Source organism: Mauremys mutica, chromosome 5 (assembly GCF_020497125.1).
Source record: "Mauremys mutica isolate MM-2020 ecotype Southern chromosome 5, ASM2049712v1, whole genome shotgun sequence".
NCBI lineage: Eukaryota > Metazoa > Chordata > Testudines > Geoemydidae > Mauremys > Mauremys mutica.
The window spans coordinates 93,761,726-93,780,612 of record NC_059076.1 but is presented as its reverse complement, the minus strand read 5'-3'; the positions used below and the strand labels follow the sequence as shown (position 1 = coordinate 93,780,612).

General features: G+C 41.6%; 1 protein-coding gene across 1 annotated transcript in view; it reads right to left on the bottom strand.

Moving 5' to 3' along the window:
- Positions 1 to 18,887, bottom strand: part of SCFD2 (sec1 family domain containing 2) — a 300,890-nt gene that overhangs the window by 11,528 nt on the left and 270,475 nt on the right. The window contains exons 6-7 of the mRNA XM_045018575.1: positions 14,583 to 14,728; positions 9,587 to 9,721 (exon numbers count right to left, since the gene is read on the bottom strand). Of these exons, the coding sequence (XP_044874510.1) occupies positions 9,587 to 9,721; positions 14,583 to 14,728 (281 nt within the window). The remainder of the gene's footprint in view (positions 1 to 9,586; positions 9,722 to 14,582; positions 14,729 to 18,887) is intronic.

Here is an 18,887-nt window from a genome sequence, read left to right as displayed (position 1 = left end):
CTAGTAAAAAGTAGGCCAGATAGGATTATAAAATAGCTTAGGTGCTGGAATATTACAGGGAGTTTACAGCGAACTGCATGGGCAACTGCCACAAGGCTGAAGAACAAACTGTTCACAAAGATGGTAAACATGAATGTTGGCCAAAGCGCTTGTGCTAGGGTACTCCTACGCAGTGCAAGAACTATTAGCTTTAAGATGTCAGCCCAAAGGCTAATTGTGAACAAACTTTACATAGCTGCTTCCCACTTCCTAGGGTTATTTTAGTTGCCACACAGAACAAAGGTGGTGATCAAAGAGTTAGATTTGAAGAATTTAAACTTTAGATATTCACCTCAGAATGTCCTCCGTAAGAACTTTATCAAGTGACTAAGAAACTCATTGTAAACATATACTTATAAATCTGGAAACTTATTATAAGGTTACCTAACATAACCTTTCATGGGTATAGAAAAGGAGAAAATATTTGACAAATCATTTCCATCAGTCAAAATAAGCCTCTATCTAAACACATGGTTCACATATAAAATGTATTATTTTTCAGAAAACTGAAATTCAAACCACAAATTCCATAAATGCATATTAAAAAATACCAACTATTAGGCATGCAAGCTCTAAATTAAATTAAAGTTGCCATGAAAAGGGTTTGGAACCTGTAATTTTATTACGCTATGCACAAGTGTTTTGGAGGAGGACAATACTTTGGGTACAAAATATTTGGCTTGTTAAGAATGTGGGTTTCTGCCAACATATTTCCATTTGATAATACAACCACCTAAGGCTCTCTCTTTTGAAGAGGCTAGCTCCATGTGGCTAAACACAACTCAACTCTGTGTTACAAAAGAAGAATAAAAATGAACTGTAACAAAAAGCAACACACATTCTGTCATGATTCTACAAACTATGCCTAGTTAAAATTGGATTTTTTTTCCTTTCCCAAAATAGCACACACTTTTCACCAGTTTGTTTCACAAGGTTTTCAAGTCCTCAAAATCTCATTTTTAATATGAATTGTTAATTATCTCAAAATGTTTTGCAAATCACCTATAAAAATTCACTTCAAAACATCTTGATTTTGAAATTTTGCCCCAGTCTAAAAATCATAAAAAAAATTACCATGGCAACCATCTTTAGTAATTTAGATTGGTAGAAAGAAGACAGGAGAAGACAAGGTAATGCACAGAAAGTCTCCTCTCAGAGGCACATGCAGAGATGCATACTTAGTGAGATGGTGACAGAAGTGGCCAGGGACACATGCACTTTGGCTCCACCTCCAGAAGTAGCGCAGGAATACATACCAGGCCCAGGTCTTGCAAATACCATGGACAAGTCGTATAACTTTACACCACAAGTTTGGGCAGATAAAAGTATGAGAAGCAAGACTGACACCGCAAGCATGATGGTTATGGTTGCTGGCATTATTGATATAGCATGGCAGCAGAGAAGCCAGCCTATGTGCCACCAGGATTCTATAGTGTACCCAATACTCCTAAGTATGAAAATCATAAGAACATAACATAAGAACGGCCGTACCGGGTCAGACCAAAGGTCCATCTAGCCCAGTATCTGTCTACCGACAGTGGCCAATGACAGGTGCCCCAGAGGGAGTGAACCTAACAGGCAATGATCAAGTGATCTCTCTCCTGCCATCCATCTCCATCCTCTGACGAACAGAGGCTAGGGACACCATTCTTACCCATCCTAGCTAATAGCCATTTATGGACTTAGCCACCATGAATTTATCCAGTCCCCTTTTAAACATTGTTATAATCCTAGCCTTCACAACCTCCTCAGGTAAGGAGTTCCACAAGTTGACTGTGCGCTGCGTGAAGAAGAACTTCCTTTTATTTGTTTTAAACCTGCTGCCTATTAATTTCATTTGGTGACCCCTAGTTCTTGTATTATGGGAATAAGTAAATAACTTTTCCTTATCCACTTTCTCAACATCACTCATGTGTTAAATCATTAAATCCCAGCATTAATGTAATCAAATCACAGGTAAAGATGCAGGGCGAATCAGCTTCACTGTAGCCAGACTACATATATGAGCATATTGTAAAACTACATCAACATAGCCAAGCTATCAAATAAATCTAGTGAAGGAGGAATCTTGGAGTTTGGATATTTATCTGAACCTATAAAAGATGCAAAGAATCCTGTAGCACGTTATAGACTAACAGACGTTTTGCAGCATGAGCTTTCGTGGGTGAATACCCACTTCGTCGGATGCATGTAGTGGAAATTTCCAGGGACAGGTATATATATGCAAGCAAGAAACAAGCTAGAGATAACGAGGTTAGTTCAATCAGGGAGGATGAGGCCCTGTTCTAGCAGTAGAGGTGTGAAAACCAAGGGAGGAGAAACTGGTTCTGTAGTTGGCAAGCCATTCACAGTCTTTGTTTAATCCTGAGCTGAGGATTTTCCTCCCTTGGTTTTCACACCTCTACTGCTAGAACAGGGCCTCATCCTCCCTGACTGAACTAACCTCGTTATCTCTAGCTTGCTTCTTGATTGCATATATATACCTGTCCCTGGAAATTTCCACTACTTGCATTCGATGAAGTGGGTATTCACCCACGAAAGCTCATGCTCCAATACTTCTGTTAGTCTATAAGGTGCCACAGGATTCTTTGCTGCTTTTACAGATCCAGACTAACACGGCTACCCCTCTGTTACTATCTGAACCTAGCTGGTCATGAGGACTTTTGTCCTTACAATTGCCAGTCCTGGTATTTTCTCCTAGGGACTTTAGTGGTTGAGTGCTTTCCCTTTGGTGTATTTTGGGGATCATCAGGAAGAGCCAATGCCCCTCAACAACACTTTATGGACCACATTAAATGGGGAGGCAAAGCAAGTTCCCAACTACAGCAGGAAGTGGCTCAGCTGACAGGTTTGTTTTTACTAATTTAGAGGTCACAAAAATGCAGCAATTTCCTCTGAGAAAAATCAGTCAAAATGACTCTTCTAGCCCAGGAGGGTCAGAGCTCAGACAACCAGGAAACTAGACCTAATATATCACTTCTGTGACCAAACACAACCAACCAACCCAGATCAAAATTGGAAAAAGTAAAATGGAAATGTGTCATAATCACTTTAAAATTAAAAAAAAAGTTTGCATTGAATTTTGTCAGAACATCCATCTAACAGATGATTTTCCATTAAATGAATTTTAATTATAAACATACAGCTCTCTGTATAAGCATTTCTAATAATTTGTTTTTTTCTCCTTCACTGGGCTATACGGTATTCGTCATCAGATACTCAACCAATGTGAATCAGTGCAGCTCCATTGACTTCAATGAACTTCAGATGAGGATCTGGCCCAATGCCTTGGTTTGCACTGATAGTTATGCATCAGCTAGCATGGTGGAAGAGTTAATTTGGGATCTGGATATCTGAATAGCTGAGCCTCTGGTCAGGAAAAACAGAAGGCTGACAGTTATCCTCCATGCCCATTGTCTGTTGATATAAAACATATGGGGCAGGCCCACTAAGAGATATTCTGGGATATGTGTAAGCCAAGAGCCATTTTATTGTGCCAATGACATGGTTCTTCATACAGAATGAGGACAATTGAAGTGCCATTAAGAACTGATTAAACTGAAGTTATTGACCCTGATTACGCATCTACCCATAAACAGCAGCTACTATACCAAACAATATTCCAAGGTAAGAAAACATCATTAATAAATTAAATAGTTTGTCACAACACACCATTACTATTCAAATGAGAACAGACCTCATGATCTGGCAGGATACAAAGTTCTTTGAATCAACTGCTGAAAAAAAAAAGCAACTCTCAGAGGCAATAATTTAACACCAAGAAATAAAAATGCAGAAAAGGTGGTTGTAGCGGTATAGAGCAGGCCTCTGCTGCACTCTCCCTCAAAACAAACCTGTTATTCTGTCAATCTAATAGTCTTGGGATGCAAGGCTTTTCTATCAGAGCAGCACAGAGGCAAGTTTTAGAGCTAAATCAAAAAAGCTCACTCAGGCATCTGTGCAAATCCCTGCCCTTCTCTGTGGTGTGGAGGTACCTCCTGTAGCTGAACTGGTACGGTTCTGCTGGGCGTGTGGGAGGTGAGATTCGTAAGCCCAATTACCAAGGGGATCCCTGTGTGCAGCTGTCCACAGAGGGGGCAGGGATGGGCTGGAGGATCCATCACAGCACAGATCCCCCAGACATTCCCCTCGACCATTCAGACAAGGGGCCTCTAACCCATGAAGGCTACTCCAGCCACTGTCCTTTGGTCTAGGGGAAGTCCTTCTCCCTCCTTTTTCCCAAAAGATGCTCAACACCCAGCTGAGTAACTGGGCTGGGCATTAGGGATAGGACCTCCCCTTGTGGTGACTCATGAGATGGAGGGAGGAAAAATATTTTTGAATATCCCTAATAGGAAAAAAAATGCATGAGGAGCTCAGTTCTGAAAAGACTATCTGTAGCCTTCTGGGCAGAACACGAGCAGAGGTGGACAGTGATGTGGGATTGTCAATGCAATGGAGAGAAAAACCCACCCCGAAGGGCTAAAAGGGAAAAGCTCCTCTGTAGGAAGTTGTGGAGTGGTTTGGCAGTTAAGAGAATATAAAGAATTGAGCTTTTTCCATCTCGCACTCCCTCATACCTGTCTTTAACCACCTCACTGGGGCCACACAGCCCATCGGAGTAACCCACTTGCACAGCTCTCTGGGAAGATATTCCCAAGTTCCAGGCCTTGGGAGTACAAGTTAGAATAAAGACAGCATCCATTTATTAGGGGAATCTCTCCTGCCCATGAATGAAGTAGGGACATAGCTGAGCACTGTTGTATAAAGCAATCAATATAAATGAAATGGGTCCTCTTTAAATCACCATTTGGTTTGGAGTACCACTAGAGAAGGAGGAATCTTGGACACAAAGGAGCCCTTCCCTATCTTCTTGGCTGAACTCCAGAACAGACATGTCAGCTAGAGACACAACTATTGGGTGCGTGGCATCTTTAATCTTCTCTGACTGAACAAATATTCAGCCAGGCAAGGGGATACACTGAGCATGGTAATACCGGTATGTGATTGGGTCCTTCCCTGGCTGACTACTGTTGAGTCATCCAACATGTTCAGCATGTCCCCCGATGTTACGTTCCTAATGAACGCAATTGAGAAAGCAAAGTCACACATTCCTCTGTGGAAAGTAACTGTCCGAGGCAGATGTGAACTGAATGAAGAACTAGTCCCTTTGAGCGTGGCTGTATAGTCCAGAAGGGTGGTGTATTCTACTGGACATGGGCTAGGAGAGGCTGCTCTTGGCTGGACTCTTAACACAGAACAACTCACCAAATGTAACTTCAAATGATCAAACTCCATTTGTTTGATTTGTTTGAGTTGTCACACATTTAAGGGACAACACATTTCAGGCTGCTTGTGAAATAATCATGGAATGTGATAATTATGTAAAAAGGGGAAAATCTGTGAAACATCTCCTATGTGATGAATACAGATCACTGGCTGGCTCAGAATCTCTCACATTGTAATGCAGTACCCTGCCAACTAGCCACAGGTCTAAACAACATGCAGAGGAGAAAATGTGAGGGAAGCGAAGACAGTTTTGTGTCCATGAAATATTCATACTTGCACAGCTGTTATGCATTTATATTTGCTTTATAGTACTAGCAGATTTACAGACATTTAAGGTGGTAAGTATATGTTGCTGAAAGACCATAAAAAGAAAACTTAAAAGCGTTGAATGACTCAACGACAAGTGAAAACAGTGACAGATTATGAAGGCTTTAAAAGTTGTCTCTCACAGACAAGGGGAGAGTTTTGGGGGAAGAGAGAAAATTAATGAATGTATGTTTGTGTGTGTCCATTTGTCTGTTTAATTGTCCACTCAATACTACTTTTGCTACCCCAGATACACGTGCTTTTTGGAGGCTCACCCTTGCAAATGGCAAGCATTTCTTGTGAGGCTGTTGCTACCAAACTCATATACTATGTCATGGAATATATTCTCGGGGGCTCTGAGTCTCTCATTTCAAGGTCTGAGCAACTCCCATTACTCACAACCTGCCGCAGAAGAAGTCCACAGTTTTGTTATATTTACACTGAGGTCCCAAAAGGCAGCACTTTTTACGTTCCCCAGAAATGTTCCACTTTTACTTTTGTATATTGATACATTTTTGTTCATCCCATTTAGTTGAGCAACACATTTCCAATATCCCTGAAATTGGCAGGGTTTGAACTAAGGATCTCTCTCTGATCTGGAAACAAAAATCAGAACAGTCCCATACTTAGATGGAAGAGGAGGGTACCCAAACCTTGTTCTGAATTCCACTAATTGGGCTTCCCCAAAAGAAAGGGGCAAAACAGGGGGGTGAGGGGTGGAGAAGAAAAAGAAAAGCAGAGGAGACAGAAATAGAAGAAAGGAGATAAACATGAGATAAGACAGAGAAAAGTGACAAGATCTTCTTTTCACATATCCTTGCCCCTTTCCTCTTTTTCCACACTTTGTGAAAGTGGCCCCCCTCTGTTTGACAAGAGTGCAATCAGGAGACTGGAGGGTTAGCCTGGTAATTATATTGACCAATGATACACTGATAAGTAATTTAGTTTCTTCATCTATGGGAACTTTTTAAGAACCATGACACAGTCAAGTAAATTTTAGAAAAACATAATTTTAACAAAATCCAATCTAACTAACATGTATAGAAGTATTTCCTTACTCATCATAGTTGGTTCCCATATCTGGGTGCACATAAAAAGTGCTCTCCTTTATAATTCACTTGCTTCATTCAGTGATGTCTCAGTAAAGTGTTTGTGACATCATAATTTGTTATCATGGAAGAAAGTGTGATATCATAAATGCTGAACAGCACTCAGTGAGTCATGCAGGGGAGCATATTGATTACACTGTCCTATTTGCCTGTAAAATACCAGGCATATCTTGGTCTTGTGTAACTAACAATAATATCTTGGAGTCAAAGCAACTGCTTGCCCGCAGCTCTACTGACATGGGTGATTCCAGCATGAAGAGAGCATTGTTGATACAGTGCATTTTGAAAGACTAACTGGTGGCTGGGTACTGGTTCTTAAAACGTTGAGCAGACAGATGAAAAATGTCCAGAGCAACCAACAGAAGAGACCCTTGGCAAAACAACAGAGAATGATTCATGACAACTACTGAAAGAGTGAACACATGTATGATTACAAATCTCTTAGCATCTCACATTTTTTCAGAAAAAACAAACAAAAACAAAACCATATTTCAGGAGATGTCAACTTACAGCTCAGTCACTGGCTGTGCCCATAACTCCCTCCCTTTTCAGCCATTTCTCAAGGATTTCACCTACTCTTTTCCCTCCCCAACGCCATTAGTTAGTGCTCCCTCAACAAGTTACCTCTTGCCTTAAGCAATCCCTGGAAATTCACCATTATGTCAGTATGGAGCAATGGGGCTCTGGGCAGGGTTTGCCTGCACAGGTCCAGCTGCAGGAGTGTGACCTGAGATCGTCCACTCTCTGGAGAAGAGACTGATTTTGGTATATGACTGTACAGCACCTAGCACAATGTGACCTCGACTTAGACGGCATATAGGTGCTAGTGTAACAACAACAATTGGGTAGACCTAGCAACTGGTCAATGTTGAAAATGGCTCTATCTGAATGTTATACTTTCTGGAGACCACACGTATGTTTTTAGAAAAACTAATTTATGTTAAAAAAGAATGAGGGGTACTTGTGGCACCTTAGAGACTAACAAATTTATTATGCTCAAATAAATTTGTTAGTATCTAAGGTGCCACAAGTACCCCTCGTTCTTTTTGCTGATACAGCTACCACTCTGAAACCTGTAATTTATGTTCCTGCTTCAAAAATAAAAAAAATAAACAAGCAAATAAAATCAATAAATGCAGGTGTGAATTACAGGGAAATCTCCAGTAAATAAAACCAGTCATTTCAAACATCATGTGTGCACAAGCTCGTTTATACACTTTGATAGTGGAACGTCTTTCTTTCTTTCTTTCTTGGAGTTACAGCATGGATTGTTTTTCAGAAATCACACAGGTGTAGAAAGATCTTCCAGAGGCAAAGAACTGTGGGTCAGTTTTTAGGTCTTCCAACCCTGACAGTATATCTTTATACTAGGGCTGTCGATTAATTACACTTAACTCACATGATTAACTAAAAAAAAATTTATCGTGATTAAAAATTAATTGTGATTAATTGCACTATTAAACAATAAAATACCAATTGAAATTTATTACATTTTTTGGATGTTCTTCTACATTTTCAAATATATTGATTTCTATTACAACACAGAATACAACGTGTACAGTGGTCACTTTATATTATTTTTATTACAAATATTTGCTCTGTAAAAATTATAAATAAAATAAATAGTGTTTTTCAGTTCACCTCATACAAGCACTGTAGTGCAATCTCCTTATCGTGAAAGTGAAACTTACAAATGTAGATTTTTTTTTGTTTCATAACTGCACTCAAAACCAAAACATTTTAAAACTTTAGAGCCTACAAGTCCACTCAGTCCTACTTCTTGTTCAGCCAATCACTAAGACAAACAAGTTTGTTTACATTTACGGGAGATAATGCTGCGTGCTTCTTATTTACAATGTCACCTGAAAGTGAGAACAGGCATTCACATAGCACTTTTGTAGCTGGCGTTGCAAGGTATTTATGTACCAAATATGCTAAACAGACTAATACCACCGCTCTCTTGTACTTAATCATAAATGCCTAAGAAACAGAACAGATCATATAGAACACAACCTCCCTAACCACAACACCCCTCACTAGCACCCCCTTCCTTTGGGAATCCTTGGAAACCATCTGCGCTTAGGAAGGTAAACAAGATCCCCTGCCTCACCCAGGCTTCTGCAGGTGGGTTACCCCTCCCTCATCTTGAGCTGGAGAAACATGGCCCACAGAAGAGCAGCTCTTGCCTCTTTTATAACTTTTTGCCCCCTTTGTCAGGTGACATCCTCCTCAGCTCCCCGAGTGATCATAGCCTCCTGCCTGCTGCCTTTGTTGCCAAGATGACCTCTCCATGGCTAAATAGTTCTCTGGGTTGGGAGCCAGTCTATTGTTTAGAGTTATTCCATTTTGATAGGAGAGCACTTAATGTCAATGGTCTCCTCTTGTTATTCTTTTGCCACCAGCCTTTTGAATTTCAGCCCAGCATGGAAGCAACAGACAACGGAGAAGGCAAAAGGCTGCACTTTCAAAATGGAGCTGTTACAGCTTGGTCAAGATACATACAGGAAGTTCATAATTCAGCAGCTGCTTTTCTAACATAGTTTTTAAAAACGGAAATAAATACACGTGTAATAATATAAATAGACACATATTTATATCTCTCCATATAGATATATACACCTATGTACACACATATGTATATGTATTACTGGAATAATTAGGTCTTCATTTTCTTGAGCATTAATCTCATCCAGTTATTACAATGACGAAGGCAAATACAGTTGTGTACCATTTCCTGGGCAGCTAGTGGAAGTGATACACAACCATATATAACAGCAATGGCTGAGATGTTAAACTATGGACAGATGCAGATTTTATATATGAACTTGGGATGGTTGCTTTACCTTCATGAACATGCTGAATCCAGTTTTCAGGAGATCACTGAGGCCTGCAGATAGGTGCTCAATATCAACAGGGTCAGGTCGATCAGAACTGAATATCTCCTCTACCACCTGCTTCAGTAATGGCTTGTAAGTGGCCTGCAAAAGTAGAACATGTGCTGAAAATAAAATGGCCTGTACTTGGGCTAGTTGCTTTTCTTAGCATTTCATTTCCATTAAAGGAAACAAAAGCTTTTGTCACAGAATGGAAATTGATTGGACACATTTACAAGGTTGAAGCAACAACTGTATTTGCAACACTACATAGCAATGATATGCACAGGATTCTCATCTAATTGAAAAGACAGGTAAATGCTGTATTTACCCAGATGCTGGGTGTACTCCATGTGTAAAGGGAGGCAAGGAAAAAAGTGTGAAGATTCTTGTGGGAGAAGAGGTCAAGCTGCCAGTCGCGGCCGTTATTATTAGCAGAGTAGAGCGTATGGGCTTAGGCTTCTCCAACCCAAAGCTCCTTTAGGGTCATACAGAGAGGGCAGCGAACTGTCACCATACCTGTAAGTTATCTCGAATCCAGAAGGCATAATTTCAAAGGAGACATGTGGCTTTGTTGAACACTTAAACAGAAATGAGTACTATGATTTGTTTGAGTTAATTTAGTGTGTTTGAAACAGGCTGTCCTGGCAGCTAGAGACGGGCATATCACGTAAAGTGTGAAATAATAATTCAGTCCCTACTCCTAGACCAGGAAGAGCTATAGGAGGAATGATCATGCACCTCTAGCTCTCCCTCCCTGCAGAGGCAGCCACTCCTGCCCCCTAGCTACATAGGAGAACGGGGACAGATTAAGACAATCTGGAGCCCTGGGTTCATAACAACATAATGACATGCAGCCTCCTGTGGTTCTGTCCTCCCAGCCCAACCCTCCATTTGGAGTGATGGTGGCAGGCCAGGGGCCCCTTTCCCCTGAAGGTGTTGCAGTAGGAGCCCCCATCCCTTTGGATGCAGCAGGGGTGACAGCACGGGTCACTTGTCCCACACAGAGTCAGGGGGCAGTAGAGGGAACCCACGTACTTCCCCTGGCAGTCAGTTACTTAGGTGGGCATGCTTGCCACACACAAAGGACTGCTCAACACCTAAATCTTAGCTCAACCTAGCTATGTTGCTCATGTGAAATTCACACCCATGAGAGACATAGTTAAGCTATGGCTATGAGGGGAGGGATAGCTCAGTGGTTTGAGCATTGGTCTACTAAACCCAATCCTTAAGGGGGCCATTTAGGGATCTGGGGCAAAATCAGCACTTGGTCCTGCTAGTAAAGGCAGGGGGCTGGACTCAATAACCTTTCAGGGTCCCTTCCAGTTCTATGAGATAGGTATATCTCCATATATCATTTTTAAGCTGACCTAAGCCCCGGTGTGGACATTGCTAGGTTGCAGAAAAATTCTTCCATTGACCTAGCTACTGCCTCTTGGAGAGGTAGATTGCCTCTTGGAGAGGTTCAAGATGGCACTACTAAAGAGATCCACCCCTGAATTGCCAATGGCCCATGGAGAGGAGAGGGCACTTACCTGGAATGTGGGATACACAGGCTCAAGATCCCACTCTGCCTGATTTAGAGCAGGGACTTGAACCTAGGTCTCCCACTTCCCAGATGAGTGCCCTAGCTACCAGGACACCAGCTATTCCTGGGACACGTTTCCTTTCTTTCCCTTATGTTGTTTTGTGAAAATTTTCAAAAGGTCACATTTTTGTTCCACACTGGAACAAAAACAAATGTCAAAACCTCAACTGTTTTTTGCAAAACAGAATTCTTGTTTTCTAGCCAGCCCTAATTTTGGGTGCCTGGATATCCATGCTCTGTCAATGAGGGCCTTTCGAGGGTTTCAGGCTGGCCATCCAAAAATGAGAGCCATGAAGTCACTAGTCATGTTTTAAAATCTTGGCCACAATATTTACAATGCTTTTCAAAATATAATGTAATCTCCTTCAATTCCTACATTAGACTGACAATAACAAAAAACGTATATCCTAATGCCTACATTAAGATCCTGTCTGGAGATTTGACACTGCTAAGATTTTTTTGTATAAAACCGTGTTTAAACACAGTTCTTGCTAGGAAGATGCTAACAAGTGGACCTGTCCCATATAGACAGACCAGGTTACCAAAAATTGTGTATGTAACCAGGATGAGAAATGACAGGAACAGAGCAGCAGTTACAAGAGCAGGCTGAGCAGAAACATTAGTTGTGGAATCCTGTGACACATGTAACCATGAGGATAACTGATAGGCTAACTTTACATAAACATTCATTAGCCTGTTTAATACAGGACATTTGTGGTGATAAGAAAAGTCCTCTTTAAAGTTTCCTAGTAACTCTGTTAGCATCAGTATATTCTGGGATATGAACTCAATCAGAATAACTGCCCCAAAACATATCAATGCTGATACAATGTCTATGAAATATCAAGAACCCTGCATAGGTGTTAACACAGTTTCAGATCTCAGTATAGACATGACCCCTGGCAGGATGGGCTGAAGACTGGGGACTTTATCTGTACATAATAGAGATTAAACTAGGGTTTTTAAGGTTAGGCTCCTGGCCCAAGGAGCCATAGGCTGGGCTCTGTTTGGTGGCTTAATCAAACCTGAGGCGGTAAACAATAGTCTTATCCAGAGAAGAGCATAATGCTCCAGTAGCCACTCAACTCCTCCAACCAGTTCATGTTTTTGTCTCACCTGGAAATGCAGTGCCTTCTGATTCCCTGCAGTGGGTGTCTCTTCCCCGACTGACAGGCACTGGGAGCAACATATACAGAAGTGCGCACCCCTATTACATCACTCCTTAGTGGCAGCTCTGAAAAATCCCTCTACTCAGAAAATCCATAGCGCCCCAACTCATAAAACAGTAACTTTGTTCTTTTCCATTTAAAAGGAGAGGGACCCTGGGTCCCTGCAACTCTCTCACTCTTTGTAGCAGCTGTAGCATGGCAGTAAACCAACTAAACACAGTGGGAGAGGACTTGGGATCCATCCAGTGGTGAGCTGGAGCAGGTTCTCACCGGTTCCCAAGAACCAGTTGCTAAAATTAGACCTCCATGGAGAACCGGTTGTTAAAGGGCCAGGAGGTGGGCAAAGAACTCCAGTCCGTGGGCCAGACCATCCTGTTGCTCCCAGGATTCCCAGCTAGGGAGGCTGAGGCTCCCTGGGTCCCTCCCCCGCTTCCCCCCAGCTGCAGCGTGGCCAGCCGCCAGCCCCAGCTGGGCAGCTCAGCTGAGCTCGGGAGTCGTCCTGCTGCCGCTTTTTGAGTGGCCCAGCAAGGTGTGTGTGTGTGTGGGGGGGCGTGCTGCAAGCTCCAGGGCTGGCCAGAGGGGAGGGGAGGGGGCAAGTGGGGCAATTGGCCCAGGCCCTGCAGGGGCCCCCGGCCCCACGAGTATGTCTCCCCCCCTCAGCCCCGGCCCCTCCCCACCCCCTTAAATCAGAACTTTTTATGGGGAACCAGTTGTTAAGATTTTGGCAGCTCATCACTGGATCCATCCACAGAGGGATGCTTGACAGAAAAGGAGAGCTTGTTTGTATATGTCCCAGCCACCCCACAGATCCTGACCACAGTGAATCTGCAGATCTCTTCCTAATCTCCTTCTGCATGATCAGCTAGTACAGTACAGAGCTAGGTTAGGCAGCTGAAATAAGTGTACGTGAGTTTTTCTTCCATTTACAACACTATTGAGCACACTCCAGACAGCCAATCGCTTCACACAAGTTGCATACATGAGATTCTGGACACAAACACCCCCAGGACCTCCGCCCCACCAACCCCCTGAAAGATACCTTTTGAGGACACTCCACTAGCCCCAGCAAACTACCTCCTTTAGCAACTGCATGGGAAACAGGGAATTTGTGCTGGTACTTTTTTTATGTCCTTTAATTAATGGATCCTTTACCTCCATAAAAGGCATTCCAGGACTTGGCCCTAAATGAGTAGAAGTGAGTTAAAATCAAACAACATACTGATGCTAGCTACATTTCTAGGAAACTTTCAGAAGTACTTTTTTTAAAATCATGCTGAGTATTCTGCACAGAGCTACCTAATGAATATTTTGATTATATTTGCTATATCAGCCATCATTCTGGTCATAAGTGCCAGAAGATGTCAGGATTAGGTTTTCTGTTTTGACAGCCATTGCAATTGCAGCATGACCCGTGTCACTCTTTCACCTGCCTCTCCTACAGTTCTTCCACTGCACGGCCTCTTCAGCAATGTTGTGTAATAGCCAAAGTTCCATTGCTACACAGCATTGTTTGACTTACCACTAGACTAATTTTATCCATTTGTTGGTCTGCAGTACACTGAAGTTTCAAAGGAGTCTTTCTGGCTAAAGACCAGGGACAAGCTTAATGGTCTTTTAAAATCTTAAATTACTACATGTGCTTTCCATGTGGCAAATGTCCATTTCCAACTGAAGAAGTTATGTAATTTAGGTGGGTGGTGGGGAGGAAACCAGCTTTGGTCAGGATGATCTATGCTAAAAGAAAATCACACTACTTTTACTAAACAGAAGCTGTATTATCAGGCAATTTTTACAGCAAGACTCTTGCAATTGTGGAAATCTGAGAAAAATACTTTGAAACACAGTCCCATGTAGGTACCTAGACATAATTTCAATATACAGTAGTGGATTCTGGTCCTGTGTAGTCATATGAAATGTATACAATATCACTACATCATTGTTAACCAAATCCTGAAGCCCTTACTCAGGCAAATTCCCACTGAAATCCAATGAAGTCAAGGGGAGTTTGCTTGAGTCGGGACTAACTAAGGACTTCAGAAGGCTGCTGCTGATTAGGTCAGTTCTCAAACCTATTTCCAAAAACATTCCGTGGGGTTGCAGAATATGTTTTGTATTCATACACAAGTAAATTAGTCACATCTGTGAAACTGTAATTTTGACCATATGCTAGAACAACATAACACAGATGGAAAAAGGATTATCTACTTACCTGACAGGTATTGCTTCCTGGGACATACACAGAATTAAACTGTTTCATGTGCATTCGAGCTCTTGTAACATCCCTGAGGGACTTAAAGATATTGTCCACTGCAACCGTAGCCTTCTGAAATGTCAGTTGAAGAGACGATTCACAGCCTGAAACAATACAGAAACACATTATCCATTTTTTGATAATGAGCAGTGGGAAAAGGATGATGAGGAAGAAGTTTTAAATTAGTTTATAATATTTTTAGACTTTAGAAATCAACATGTATATACAACATGCTCCCAGCATAGAACAGCTCGGTAAAGCAGTCACAAATCCTAGAGAGTAAACAAAGCCAACAATGGATGAGTTACATGTGCATCTTGGATTATGAAACAATTTAACAGCAATACCATAAATTCTGTTTGCTACAGTAGGCAGAAAAGGTAGTTATGCCACTAGATCTTTAAGGAATAGAACCCTGTTAAAGGGAGCACCTTCATTTTTCAGTCTGCTCATTGTGACACAATCGTGCAAGGAAGTTTACTCACAACATAGTACCTGAAACTTTGCCTGCAGTCCAGTGACCAAGAAGCCATTTCTTAGCTGTGTAGAACTAACTGGATGACTTAATGACAAGTATTCTGAATTGCCAAGGAAGATGCAGTATTATCCAAAAGGAGATATGTTCCTCACTAATTCATAATTACTATAATTTTTTAAATTTATTTGCTTAAAACACCTCAACCTAAGATGTGAATGTTAATTTTCATTGAGGCCTTACTTTTTAACCCAATTCTCTCCACCGGGTGCAGGCACAAAGGAGTTGATGGTCAAATGATTTCTCTAAGCCATATCCAGTTGTAAGCCCAGGACTTAGTAAGGAAGGATTCTAGTCCTTGGCTCTACTCACCATACCATCTGACCCGTATCACAAAAAAGAATGGGAACAGTGCTTTCTAAACTTAAATGGCTCAAGTTAGAGAATTACTGGACAATTCATTGTTTATACTGAGATGCTTGTTCCTGCCAACTGTCTGCACAACTCTCTCCCTGCCTAGTTTTCTGCTCTCATTTCTTCATCATTCTCCCCACTGCCTCTAATAGTAAAAGATAAAGAGAGTGTAAGACAAACCCCCACTCTCATCCTCACAAATAATTTACTACTGGGGACTCAGGGCGCATTCTGTTTTGCTGGTTTACATCCTGATTCTGCTGGACTGATCCACATGGGCAGGCCCTTACATCTGCCTGCAATCCCACTGGCATAAGTGGGGCTCCCTCTAGGCATGAAGGACTGCCTACATGCATCAGTATGTAGGAATGGTGTCTTGGGATGGTGTCTTGTAACAATGCTTAATCAATACTAAAGACTTTGGTTTTCCATGAATGGAATAATGGCCAAATGTTTCTTCGCAGCAAACACAGACAACAAGAAAAGCAAAACTGTGTAGATTTAAAGAGATGCCTAACATTAAGGCCTTTGGAATCATCACCTGTCAAACCACCAATGAAACACAAATCTCTTTATTCTGCAGAGCAAATATTAAGAACTTTATACTGCTGAAAATATTCCTACAAGATTATTATTAGGTATTGGGACTGAAGGAACAGGTTCTTTATTTGTCCAAATACTAGCTCAAAAAGCATCTGGGTCAGATCCACAGCTGGTATATCAGGGCAACACTTGATTGGATTTACATTTGTGCTACAGCTGAGGATCTGGCTTTCTAACTATTCATAGCCATTGTGTGGTCTAGTAATGCACTGGGACTGGGAGCCAGAAACTCCTACATTCTAACCCCATCACTGACACTCAGATGTCCTTGGGCAAGTCACTTGAAATCTAGTCAATTTTTAAAAAGTGAGTGAAAAGTTGTTTCAGGTACTGTGTTTGTTCAAGTCCCTCTGCAAACTACTGTGCTTTTACAATAATCGTTTCCTGTTTTTAAAACATGCTTCTCTCTCTCTCGTTGCTGTGTGAACAATCTGCACAGCCACGGAAACTAATTTAGGCCCTAATCCTTCAACTGACAAGTGTACCTGCTTCCTACCAATGACAGGCCTGGGGCCCCAATCCTTCAGACAATTCTATATGTCCACATCTTTACTCACATGAGCAGTCCCATAGACATCAGTCTACTCCTCTGGGTAAAGTTAAGCATGCGTGTGTTTGTAGGAATGGAGCCTGATTCTATAGTGAAACTACCAAATACACAAATTTGCGCTACTGAATGCACAAAGTAAATAAACTGGGGGAAAAAAGTTTTTTTCTCTAATATCTGTCAGCTGCAGTAAGTTTTAATGTTATTTCTAACAATAGTAGCTAAACAAATTCAGATAGATTTTAAATTGACAATGTCCTTTTAATCTCTGTCTTGTTTTCCCAGTGAGTAAAATGAGGGTCCTAATACTTCAGTGGGGTACTCAAAATGTATCTTCCTTGATGGGGGTGGTGAGGGTGGTCCCCCTCTCTCTGCTATATTAAATTCCGTAAGAGCCAAGCTCTCTCCTGGTATGTAAACACTAGAAGTAAGCTTTTTCTGACTAGCACAAGTTATTTTTCCTTTGTATAGAGTGCTTTCTTCAACCCTTTATGAGAAGAAAGCCATTGCTTTTGGCCAAAACACATCTGGAATGTTTTCTTTTGCTAGTGAACCACAGCACTCTTTGTTAAGCAAGGTCAGGCAAAGCAAAACCACATGAGGCAAAGTTCATTACTTTGCTTTGGACATTTTCCTTTTTTGGGGGTGGGGGAGTTATTTTTTGTCATTTCAAAGTCCATTGTCATGTTCTTATAGTTATTTTTCTCATTAGCAGAGACTGCTCTGTATACAATTTCTTCCTTCTTCCATTGACAGCTTTTTTACTTGAAAAACTATCTTCAGATCAGAATTTTTAAACTTTCCACCCTCCACTTCTTCTGAAATGTAATGACCAGTCACTGAGGCTCATTGCCTTGAACTCTGTGCAGTCATTTATGCCTGTGCAAAGTGGGCATGAAATGCTACCACACGTGTCTGTGAGTGGAGAGTTCTTATTTGGCAACATATTACAGCTCCATTGCATGTGTGCGAATGACTGTACTGGGGGAAAGGCAGTGAGAATCAGGCCTTGTATGTATATGGTGCCACAGGATAGGGACTCCATATAGATACTGTGACAAAGTTCCTCCTCTACCTTGGTGGGTCCTGCGCTTATTGGCAGATTTGCTCACCTCAGTGATCTTCCCCTCTGGTGGAACCCACAGTCTGGGCCAACTCCTCCTGTATCTGATCAGGAGTTGGGAGGTTTGGGGGGAACCTGGGCCCGCCCTCTACTCCGGGTTCCAGCCCAGGGCCCTATGGATTGCAGCTGTCTATAGTGCCTCCTGTAACAGCTGCATGACAGCTACAACTCCCTGGGCTACTTCCCCATGGCCTCCACCAAACACCTTCTTTATTCTCACCACAGGACCTTCCTCCTGGTGTTTGATAACGCTGGTACTCCTTAGTCCTCCAGCAGCTCTCACTTTCAGCTTCTTGCTCCCAGCTCTTCACATGCCACCCACAAACTAAAGTGAACTCCTTTTTAAACCCAGGTGCCCTGATTAGCCTGCCTTGATTGGCTGCAGGTGTTCTAATCAGCCTGCTGCCTTAATTGGTTCTAGCAGCTTCCTGATTACTCTAGTGCAGCCCCTGCTCTGGTCACTCAGGGAACAGAAAACTACTCATCCAGTGACCAGTATATTTACCTCTACCAGACTCCTGTACCCCACTGGCCTGGATCTGTCACATAACACTAAGACAGTCGCAAACACTAGCAATTATCATTTTGTGTTCTTTTGCTTTTATTGAATCTTCTATTTTCATATTTCTTAGCCACAGTTCTCTTTATTTATTTATTTTTATTTGAGCCTGGCAATTGTTTGGTTGTTGTTCTCTCTGCATTTGGCACATAATCACAGCAGGTCTTGTTTTGCTTTCTTTGTTGAGATCAAACTGTTGTTAATGCATTTCTTGATTAACTGCATGCCCTTTAATTACTTGACTAACTACCCATCTTATTTATAAACATTGATTTTACATGTACCCATTGTTTTTACAGTTTATGTTAACAGAGTCAGATTTTAAGGCCATTAGATCACTTAGTTTGATGTCCAGTATAACACAGGCCCTATAATTTCATCTAGTTACTTGTGTATTGAGCCCAATAATTTTTTTTTTAACCAATGCATGCTTTCCAGGAAGGTATCTAGTCTTAATTTAAAGACTTCAAGAGATGGAGAATCCAGCACTTTCATTGGTAGTTTGTTCCAATAGTTAATCATCCTCACTGTTAAAAATGTAT